This window comes from Colobus angolensis, unplaced genomic scaffold (genome assembly GCF_000951035.1).
Source record: "Colobus angolensis palliatus isolate OR3802 unplaced genomic scaffold, Cang.pa_1.0 Scaffold120, whole genome shotgun sequence".
Classification (NCBI taxonomy): domain Eukaryota; kingdom Metazoa; phylum Chordata; class Mammalia; order Primates; family Cercopithecidae; genus Colobus; species Colobus angolensis.
Genome location: NW_012113142.1, coordinates 1,082,272 through 1,092,890, shown reverse-complemented (window position 1 = coordinate 1,092,890; position 10,619 = coordinate 1,082,272). Strand labels below are relative to the sequence as shown.

Genomic DNA, 10,619 nt, shown 5'->3' with positions numbered 1-10,619 from the left:
GCGCTGGCGCGGCAGGGGGCGCGGGACCCGGCTCTGCAACAAGGCGGCAGCAGGGCGTGAGTGGGGACCTGGGCTGGCCACATCCTGGAGGGAGGCCAGGATCCCTCAGGGGGCCAGGGCTCACGCTCAGGTTTCCGAGTTGCAGCCCATGTCCTCGGACACATACGCACGCACACCCGCACATATGCATAAACAGGAGCACACACACATACACGTACCTAACCACGCGTGTGCACGCCCATACAGCCACACGCACAGGAGTGCACACACACGCACACATGATGAACACGCTCGCACAGAAGCACACACACAAGCACATGCGCGCCCATGCACGCGTGCACACACGTGCACGTATATGCGCACACGCATACACATGCACGCAATGCATATGCTCATGCATATTCACGCACACACGCACACGTAAACGTACACACACGGGCACATGCGTGCACATGCACACATACACTCATGCACACACACAACCACACACATGCACATGCACCCATGCCCTTAGTGCTGGGTCACAGCAGCTTTGCTCTGAGCCTCCCCGTGCAGGGATTGGGAATCCACACCCTCAGCTCCTTTGGTCCCACTTGCCCCAATCCACACCCCTGTCCCCACCCCCATACGCCCACCTGCACTGCTCTTGGGCACCCCGTTCCCCTTGCAAGGAATCATTAGGGACCTGGCTGCCTCAGGGCTGCCACTTCTGCCTCCACTCCTGCTGACCCGACTGCTTGCAATTGCTGTGGCTAGGCTAGGGTGGGAGGGACACAGCTGAGGCTGTGGGACAGGAGACCTGGGGCTCACCCTACCACAGGGGACACCTTCTTGAGTAATCAAGGGGGTCTTCTTGAATAATCACATGGGCCAGGTGGCAGCATCTTACCTGGCGGGGGGCCCTGGGCCCGCACATAGCTGCGAAGGGTGATATCGGCCGAGCCCCCTGACTCCAGTGGGATGGGGTGTGTGTGGAAGTGGCGGAGCATGTCAAGCACAGACTGGAACCACAGGTGCTGTACGTGACACTGGCCGTGGCCGTTCAGGGACAGGCGCAGGTGCTGTGGGTACAGGTGGGTGTGGTCAGGGGTGGGTCCGGGGCTGGGCACCTGGGTAAGCGCCTTTGGGGGTTGATGGAAGGACCAAGGCTCACAGGGGCTATATGGGGCTGTGTCAGAGCCAGGGGACCCCTCACACGTGAGCCCCATCTGGTGGTGGGGAGTGGGGGCAACGGACCCAGGCTGGGATGGAAGGCACCAAGCACTGTCCCCATGCTGGGACATCCCTACTATGGGCCCATGTCCTACACACCTCTAATCTCTAATCCTCTCCCTAACGCCAGAAGACAGGGATTACTGCCCCCATGTTAGAGATGGGAAAACAAAGGCCCAGGGAGGGGGAGTCACGGGCCCACGGTCACAGAGCACAGAGCAGGGAAGAAAACTCCTGTTTGGGTGGTTCCCCTAGCCCAGGGGGCTAGAGGTTGGGCCTCTGTCCCCGCAGAGCCAAAACCTAGAGGCGCGGAAAACTCCCCAGGGCTGGCTGGGGAGGGACGTCACGCTGCGGGAACACCTGGAACAGGGCTGGCTTCTCTCTGGGTCTCTAGAGCCTGCATGAGGCAGGTGCCCCAGGGTAAGAAACCATAGGCCTGTGATGTCTAGTGGTGAGCCGCAGGTCTCTGACTTAAGCCCTAGTTTGCTCAACATGTATCCCACTGCAGAAAAAAGTGGCTATCTCTGGGGTGTGTGTGGCAACAGGGGAGCTAAGAGGAGTGGTTTGAGGGTACACACATAGCCCCAAGCCCAGGAAGGGGAGCTGGTCTGGCCACCTACATAAAAGACAGACAATCCGCCGGGTGCGGTGGCTCATGCCTGTTATCCCAGCACTTTGGGAGGCTGAGGGGAGTGGATCACTGGAGGTCAGGAGTTCAAGACCAGTCTGGCCAACATGGTGAGATTCCCCCCATCCCTTTAAAAACCAAACATACAACAAAATACAGACAATCCCTGGAGCAGGGTGGCGGTCCCACAAGTGAGCTCTGCCACTTAGCAGAATAAGTTGCCGGGACAATGCAGGGACTCAGCCTGAGAGAAACAGCACACAGGGGTCCCACCACAGCCTCATAGCCGGGCAGAGCCTGCGCAGGGCACAGCCGGGCCCCAGGGGTGAGGAGAGGCAAGTTGGACACATCCCAGTCTTCTGCCAGACCTTCCAGACGTTTATTCCGTGAAGGTGGAAAGAGTTGCCTCTGGGAAGGTAGTGATCTTCCCTCCCAGGAGGTATGTAAGCGGGAGGCTGGGGTTCCTGCTTTGTCCCACAAGCCTGGAGCAGTTATCTCCACTCTGGGAGAAGAGCAGCTGGGTAGAGAGGTGAGAGGCAGGTTCAAGGCTGGGTCCTGTTCCAGGAAGGAGAGGAGCTTCCTGCCCACCCTGTGTTCCCCCATCCTAGCCTCTGGCTTGGGCATGAGTCAGATCCAGGCCCTCTGGAAGGCTGCCTGGAGCAGCACTGGCTGAGAAGTAAACGCACGTCACCAGGGATGGCCTTAAGCACCTGGTTGTCGGAGGAACTGGAAGAGTGGCTGCTTGCCAAGGAAATGTCCCTGGTGGAGGTGCTATCTCCTGCACGGCGGGGCCAACCCGGTGGAGGAGAGAAGCCACTAGAGGGTCTGCACTGGGTCACTAGGGGTTAGGGCAGCCGGGGTCCCTGCAGAGAGACACTGTCCCCCAGCTGCAGGCCTAGAGCAGGAGTCCTAAGGTTCTCCCTCCTCTAGTAGGGGCCGCCAGGAAATCTGTCCTGGCAGGAGCCTGGGCTGAGTGTTTCCTTATCAGAAACCTGGGATGCGGGGGTGGGCACTGAGGTTCCTGCCCCCTCTGGCCACATTGCACCCTCCCATAATCATTCGGCTTTGCTGTCAAATTTTCCTGTGAATTTCAGGTCAACAGGCCAGGCGCAGTGGCTCACGCCTGTAATCCCAGCACTTTGGGAGGCCGAAGCGGGTGGATCACCTGAGGTCAGGAGTTCGAGACCAGCCTGGCCGACATGGTGAAACCCCGTCTCTACTAAAAATACAAAAATTAGCCAGGTGTGGTGGTATGTGTCTGTAATCCCTGCTACCTGGGAGGCTGAGGCACAAGAATCGCTTGAACCCGGGAGGCGGAGGTTGCAATGAACTGAGATTGTACTTTTGCAATCCAGCCTGGAGGATAGAGCGAGACTGTCTCAAACAAAAAAAACAAAAACCAAAACAAAGCATTTTAGGTCAATATAGCACACAATCCTCTTCCTTGAAAGCACACCGCCTGGGTGTACCATCATGCCTCTGATCCAGCTGGGCGCTGTTGGGATCGCCTTCCCGCCTGTCTTCGCCTCCACAATTCTCCCTCCCCTGCAGGTCTCTGATCACGCTGTCCCCTCCGATGCTGAACCCCACCCCCAGACCCTGCACAGCTCTCCCACCCAGCCCAGGTCCTCCTCCCCTGGTGGGTCTCTAGGGCTTGCCCGTGTGTAACTCTCGGGTTGGTGACCTGACCTGGGCAGGGAAGAGGGGCTGTCTGGGGAGGGTGGGGCAGAAGGTGGGGCTCTGAGAGCCTTGGCTGGCTCTAGCCCCGCGCTGCGGGATCTCTGGGTGGAGACCCTCAGAAGATCCAGTGCTATGAGATCCCCTTCTGGAGAATGGAGAGGCTGAAATAGGGCTGACTGCAGTCCGTCAGTGATGTGTAGGAGGGACGCAGGTGGTTCACGGAGCATGGCTGGGGTGAGCGGGGCCCATGGGAAGTCATGCCACACCGGTTCGCCTGCAGCTGCTTCCGAGGCACAGCCTCAGGACCGGGGTCACCATGACCCCCCTCCCTCAGGGCTGGCCACTGCACCCCCACGGCACCCCCCACACACACTTGCCTTGGCCTTGCCCTGGAAGTTGAAAGTCAGCACGTACTCCCCAGGCCGAGTCTCACTTTGGCGGATCACGAAGAGGCCGTGGTTCCGTGGCCCTCCTGCCAGAACCAGTTGAGCAGCCTTGACCCGGGACAGTGTCCCGTGGAACCAGGGGTAGTCGGACAGTTCCAGCTCCGGCTCAGCCTCAGGATCCGTCTCTGCACCCTCTTCTCCTGAGGTGGGGACGACAGTGTGAGGAACATAGTGGGAAGGAGAGAGGGGGACTAAGAAATAAACGTGAGAAAAGAGTCAACATCTTTTTCTTTTTACATGCAAAATGCTGTTGGAATAATTTTTTAAATTTTTGTTGGTTTTTAGTTTTTATTTTTAATTTTTTGAGACAAAGTTTTGCTCTTTTCGCCTAGGCTGGAGTGTAATGGCACAATCCCAGTGGCTCACTGTAACCTCTGCATCCGGGGTTCAAGCGATTCTCCTGCCTCAGCCTCCCAGGTAGCTGGGATTACCGGCGCCTGCCACCACACCCAACTAATTTTTTGTATTTTTAGTAGAGATGGGGTTTCACCATGTTGGTCAGGCTGATCTCGGACTCCTGACCTCAGATGATCCACCCACCTCGGCCTCCCAAAGTGCTGTGATTATAGGCGTAAGCCACTGTGCCCGGCCTTATTTTTTATTTTTTAGAGATGGGGTCTTGCTATGTTCCCCAGGCTGGTCTCAAACTCCTAGGTTCAAGTGATCCTCCTGCCTTGGCCTCCCAAAGTGCTGGGATTACAGATGTGAGCCAAAGCACCTGGCCTGAATATTTTTTTGTTTGAGACAGAGTCTTGCTCTGTTGCCCAGGCTGGAATGCAGTGGTGTGATCTCAACTCACTGCAACCTCGGTCTTGCAGGTTCAAGTGATTCTCCTGCCTCAGCCTCCTGAGTATCTGGGATTACAGTCATGCACCACTATGGCCAGGCTAATTTTTGTATTTTTAGCAGAGACAGCGTTTCACCATGTTGCCCAGGCCGGTCTTGAACTCCTGAGCTCCGGCAATCTGCCCATCTTGGCCTCTCAAAGTGCTGGGATTACAGGCGTGAGCCACTGTGCCCAGCCAAATAATTTTATTTATGTATTTATTTAACTTATTTTTTGAGATAGGGTCTTGCTCTGTCACCCAGGCTGAAGTCCAGTGGCACAACCATAGCTCACTGCTGCCTTGGCCTCCTGGGCTCAAGCAATCCTCCCGCCTCAGCCTCCTGGGTAGCTAGGACTACAAGCTTGTGTCACAATGCCTGGCTAATTTTTGTTTATTTTTTGTAGAGACAGAGTCTTGCTTTGTTGCCCAGACTAGTCTAGAAGTCCTGGGCTCAAATGATCCTCCTGCCTTGGTTTCTTGAAGTGCTGAGATTACAGGTGTGAGCCATTGTGCCCAGCCGGAATAATTTTAGAGTTGGGCAGGGAGGTGATCCAACCTAATGGTGATGTCTATGAGGTAAACTGAGGCACAGAGCCGTGAAGGACTATCCTGGAGTTGCTCTGTAAGTCATCAACAAACTTAGGAACAAATCCAGTCACCTGTTCCCAACCCCTGATTCCAACCCTCTGGACCCTTTTCTGTGAGCCCCTTCCTTCCCTCCCTCCCTCTGTCCTTTCTTCTTTTCTTTTCTCTTTCTTTTCTTTTTTTTTCTTTTTTTTTTTTAATAGGGTCTCTCTCTGTTGCCCAGGCTGGAGTGCAATGGTGTGATCACAGCTCACTGTAGCCTCGACCTCCTGGGCTCAAGTGATCCTTGCACCTCGGCCTCCCAAGTAGCTGGGACTACAGGCACACCAACCTACAGGCAGGCTGGTATGTACCAACCTGCCCAGATAATTTAAAAAAAATGTTTGTGGCTGGGCATGGTGGCTCACGCCTGTAATTCCAGCATTTTGGGAGGCCAAGGCAGGAGGTTCACTTGAGGTCAGGAGTTCAAGACCAGCCTGGCCAACATGGCAAAACCGCCATCTCTACTAAAAATACAAAAATGAGCCAGGCGTGGTGGCGGGTGCCTGTAATCTCAGCTACTTGGGAGGCTGAGACAGGAGAATCGCTTGAACTCGGGGGTGGAGGTTGCAGTGAGTTGTGATCTGCTACTGCACTCCAGCGTGGGTGACAAAGTGAGACTCTGTCTCAAAAATTTTGTGCAGATAGGGTCTTGCTATGTTGTCTATGCTAGTCTCAAACTCCGGGCTTCAAGTGATACCCAGCATCCCAAAGCACTGGCTGGGATTACAGGTGCTCACTACCACACCCAGCTAATTTTTGTATTTTTAGTAGAGTCAGGGTTTCACTATGTTGGCCATGCTAGTCTCAAACTCCGGGCTTCAAGTGATACCCAGCATCCCAAAGCACTGGCTGGGATTACAGGTGCTCACTACCACACCCAGCTAATTTTTGTATTTTTAGTAGAGTCAGGGTTTCACTATGTTGGCCATGCTAGTCTCAAACTCCGGGCTTCAAGTGATACCCAGCATCCCAAAGCACTGGCTGGGATTACAGGTATGAGACACTGCACCCAGCCCCTGTGAGTATTTGCTTTGCTTTCTTTTTCTTTTTCTTTTTTTGAGAGAGTCTCACTCTGTTGCCCAGGCTGGAGTGCAGTAGTGTGATCTTGGCTCACTGCAACCTCCGCCTCCCAGGTTCAAGTGATTCTCCTGCCTCAGCCTCCCGAGTAGCTAGGACTACATGTGTGCACCACCACCCCTGGCCAATTTTTGTATTTTTTGTAGTGATGGGGTTTTGCCATGTTAGCCAGGCTGGTCTCGAACTCATGACCTCAGGTGATCCACCTGCCTTGGCCTCCCAAAGTGTTGGGATTTCAGGCGTGAGCCACTGTACCTGGCCCCTGTGAACATTTTCTATTGAAACTGGGTCCAGTGGGAGGGGCCAGGTTCCTAGACCAGTCTACAAAAGCCAAAAGTACTTCGGAGATGTGTGAAGGACCCAGGGGGATGAGATGTCACAGCTTCTGGGGCTTAGGAAGGTTTAGGGGGCCCACGGGTGGCCATGGCTGGGGGTGGGGGTCCAGGAGGAGAGGTGGTGTGGGAAGAGCAGGCTGTCCCCACTGGCACCTGTGTTATTGCTGTCACTGCCGCTGCCGCCCGGGGATTCCAGGGTCTGCAGAAAGGTCTCTAGTGGGACGTGGATCAGGGACTCTCTGACGGCATCTCGACCTCGGCTGTGGGAGGCTGTCACCACTGCACCCATGGCTGTCGTCTCTGGGGGCCGGGGTAGGTCAACTGCTGGAGAAATGGCAGGTAAGACACACGTATCTTTATCTGTCCACCCTGAGTGTGCCCCTCTCCAACCCTGTCCCCCTACCTACCATCAGTCAGGAGCTCACAGCTGCAGGAGGCCACGCGGCTGGCCAGACAGCCTCCTCGGGTACAGGAGAGCTCCGTGTCTTCCTCACTGTCACTGTGGAGACAAGAAATGGAAGCCATGTCCTGCTGTGGGACTTGGACCCAAGCCACGGGCTGCTTTCGTGGCCAGGCAGTGGCTGGCAGCCCCAAGGCCCAGCATGTAGCCCTCCTGACTCTGGTCACCTCTCTCTGCCTCCATGTCCCTCTGTCCCACCCTCCGCTGGCTCTGTAGCCACCATGTGATTGACCAGGCCACTATTGGAGCTCAGAAAACAATACCCCAAAATAAAGTCCTCAGCAGCAGCCTCAGAAACAAAAATGTTTTTCTCTGACCTTCTCCTGCCTACCTGTCTCTCAATCCTCTTCTCCCCAGAGGCACCAGAGAAACGAAAGTCCCTCTTTCCCAAGGTGGGTCACAGAAACCAGAACCCCTTTTTCCAAAATGTAGTCATAAAATCTAAAAATTTTTTTTTTTTTTTGAGATGAGTCTCACTCTGTTGGCAGGGCTGGAGTGCAGTGGTGTGATCTTGGCTCACTGCAGCCTCTGCCTCCTGGGTTCAATCGATTCTCCTGCCTCGGCCTCCTGAGTAGCTGGGATTACAGGTACCCGCCACCATGCCTGGCTAATTTTTTTTTGTATTTTTAGTAGGGATGGGGTTTCACTATGTTGGCCAGGCTGGTCTTGAACTCCTGACCTCGTGATTCGCCTGCCTCGTCCTCCCAGAATGCTGGAAATACAGGCATGAGCTACTGCGCCTGGCCAACTTAAAAATATTCTGTGTAAAAACTTGTCATAAAGAAATTATCCAGCCAGGCATGGTGGCTCATGTTTGTAATCCTAGCACTCTGGGAGGCTGAAGTGGGAGGATCACTTGAGGCCAGGAGTTTGAGATCAGCTTGGGCAACATAGTGAGAACCCCATCTTTTTTTTTGAAATGGAGTCTTGCTCTATTGCCCAGGCTAGAGTGCAGTGGCACGATCTCAGCTCACCGCAACCTCCGCCTCCCTGGTTCAAGCAATTCTCCTGCATCAGCCTCCTCAGTAGCTGGGATCACAAGCATGCACCACCACGCCTGGCCAATTTTTTTTATTTTTTATTTTTTGTAGAGACAGGGTTTCACCATGTTGGCCACGCTGGTCTTGAACTGGTGATCTGCCTGCCTTGGCCTGCCAGAATGTGGGGATTACCAGCATGAGCCACTGCACCTGGCCGCGAGAACTTGTCTTTTTTTTTTTGAGACAGAGTTTTGCTCTTGTTGCCCAGGCTGGAGTGCAATGGCGCAATCCTGGCTCACTGCAACCTCTGCCTCCCGGGGGTTCAAGTGATTCTCCTGCCTCAGCCTCCTCCGAGTAGCTGGGATTACAGGCATGCACCACCACGCCCAGCTAATTTTGTATTTTTAGTAGAGACGGGGTTTCTCCATGTTGGCCAGCCTGATCTCGAACTCCCAACCTCAGGTGATCCATCCGCCTCAGCCTCCTAAAGTGTTGGGATTATAGGCATGAGCCACCGCACTTGGCCCTGAGAACCCCGTCTTAATAAAAAAAAAAAAAAATTAGCTGGGCGTGGTGGTGAGGCAGGAGGATCAATGGAGTCCAGGAATTGGAGGCTGCAGTGAGCTGTGATCGTGCCACTGCCCTCCAGCTTGGGCAACAGAACAGAAAAAAAAGTAAAAACAAAAGGAAAGAGAGAAAGAAAGGAAAGAGAGAAAGAAAGGAAAGAGAGAAAGAAAGGAAAGAAGGAAAGGAAAGCAAGCAAGAAAAAAAGAATGAAAGAAATTACCCAATCTACCTGGTTTGACTGTAGGTCATAAAACCCCCATTCAAGATAGGGTTCTGTCCCACACCCAGAAGGAATGCTGTTCAGAGAGGCCAAGAAAAATCTAGACAGACAGGCCTGGCTGGGTCCCCCACTCAGCCTGTTCCCTTCAGATCCTGCCCTTTGTGTCCAATGCTCTTTCTTTCTTTCTTTCTTTCTTTTTTTTTTTTTGAGACGGAGTCTGGCTCTGTCGCCCAGGCTGGAGTGCAGTGGCCGGATCTCAACTCACTGCAAGCTCCGCCTCCCTGGTTCACGCCATTCTCCTGCCTCAGCCTCACCAGTAGCTGGGACTACAGCCGCCCGCCACCTCGCCCGGCTAGTTTTTTGTATTTTTTTTACTAGAGATAGGGTTTCACCGTGTTAGCCAGGATGGTCTCGATCTCCTGACCTCGTGATCCGCCCGCCTCGGCCTCCCAAAGTGCTGGGATTACAGGCTTGAGCCACAGCGCCCAGCCGTCCAATCCTCTTTCTACACCGCTGTCTATACTTTGCTGAACCTAAACATAAAAATGGACCATTTTCCTGTATCATTTTTTTTTTTTTTTGAGAGAGAGTCTCACTCTGTTGCCCAGGCTGGAGTGCAGTGGCACGATCTTGGCTCACTGCAATCTCTGCCTCCCGGGTTCAAGCGATTCTTCTGCTACAGCCTCCCAAGTAGGTGGGATTACAGGCGCCCATCAACACACCCAGCTACTTCTTGTATTTTTAGTAGAGACAGGGTTTCACCATGTTGGCCAAGGTGGTCTCAAACTCCTGACTTCGTGATCTGCCTGCCTCAGCCTCCCAAAGTAATGGAATTACAGGCGTGAGCCACCATGCCTGGCTTTTTTTTTTTTTTTGAGACGGAGTCTCACTCTGTCACCCAGTAGAGTGCAGTGGTGCGATCTCAGCTCGCTGCAACCTCTGCCTCCCAGGTTCAAGTGATTCTCCTGTCTTAGCCTCCCAAGTAGCTGGGATCACAGCGGACCCGCCACCACCTCCGGCTAATTTTTGTACTTTTAGTAGAGACAGGGTTTCCTCATGTCGGCCAGGCTGGTCTTGAACTCCTGACCTCAGGTGATCTGCCTGCCTCAGCCTCCCAAAGTGCTGAGATTACAGGTGTGAGCCACCACGCCCAGCCCTCCCCTGTGTCTTTGAGTCTTCATTCTGAAGGCCCTTATGTATACATGTTAAATAAATTTACACGCTTTTTCTCCTATTAATCTGCCTTGCACAGCTAAGCACTGTGGCTCATGCCTGTAATCCCAGTGCTTTGGGAGGCTGAGGCAAGTGGGTCTCTTGAATCCAGAAATTTAAGACCAGCCTGGGCAATGTAGCAAGATCCCATCTTTTTTTTTTTTTTTTTGAGACGGAGTCTCATTCTGTCACCCAGGCTGGAGTGCAGTGGCACGATCTCGGCTCACTGCCTCCCGGGTTTACGCCATTCTCCTGCCTCAGCCTCCCGAGTAGCTGGGACTACAGGCGCCCGCCACCACGCCAGATTAATTTTTTGTATTTTTAGTAGAGATGGGGTTTCACCATGTT

General features: G+C 53.9%; 1 protein-coding gene across 1 annotated transcript in view; it reads right to left on the bottom strand.

Annotated features, from left to right (window-relative positions):
• SH2B2 (SH2B adaptor protein 2) overlaps positions 1–10,619 on the bottom strand; it is a 39,273-nt gene that overhangs the window by 727 nt on the left and 27,927 nt on the right. The window contains exons 6-10 of the mRNA XM_011930759.1: positions 7,240–7,331; positions 6,986–7,156; positions 3,898–4,106; positions 890–1,061; positions 3–33 (exon numbers count right to left, since the gene is read on the bottom strand). Coding sequence (XP_011786149.1) covers positions 3–33; positions 890–1,061; positions 3,898–4,106; positions 6,986–7,156; positions 7,240–7,331 — 675 coding nt within the window. The remainder of the gene's footprint in view (positions 1–2; positions 34–889; positions 1,062–3,897; positions 4,107–6,985; positions 7,157–7,239; positions 7,332–10,619) is intronic.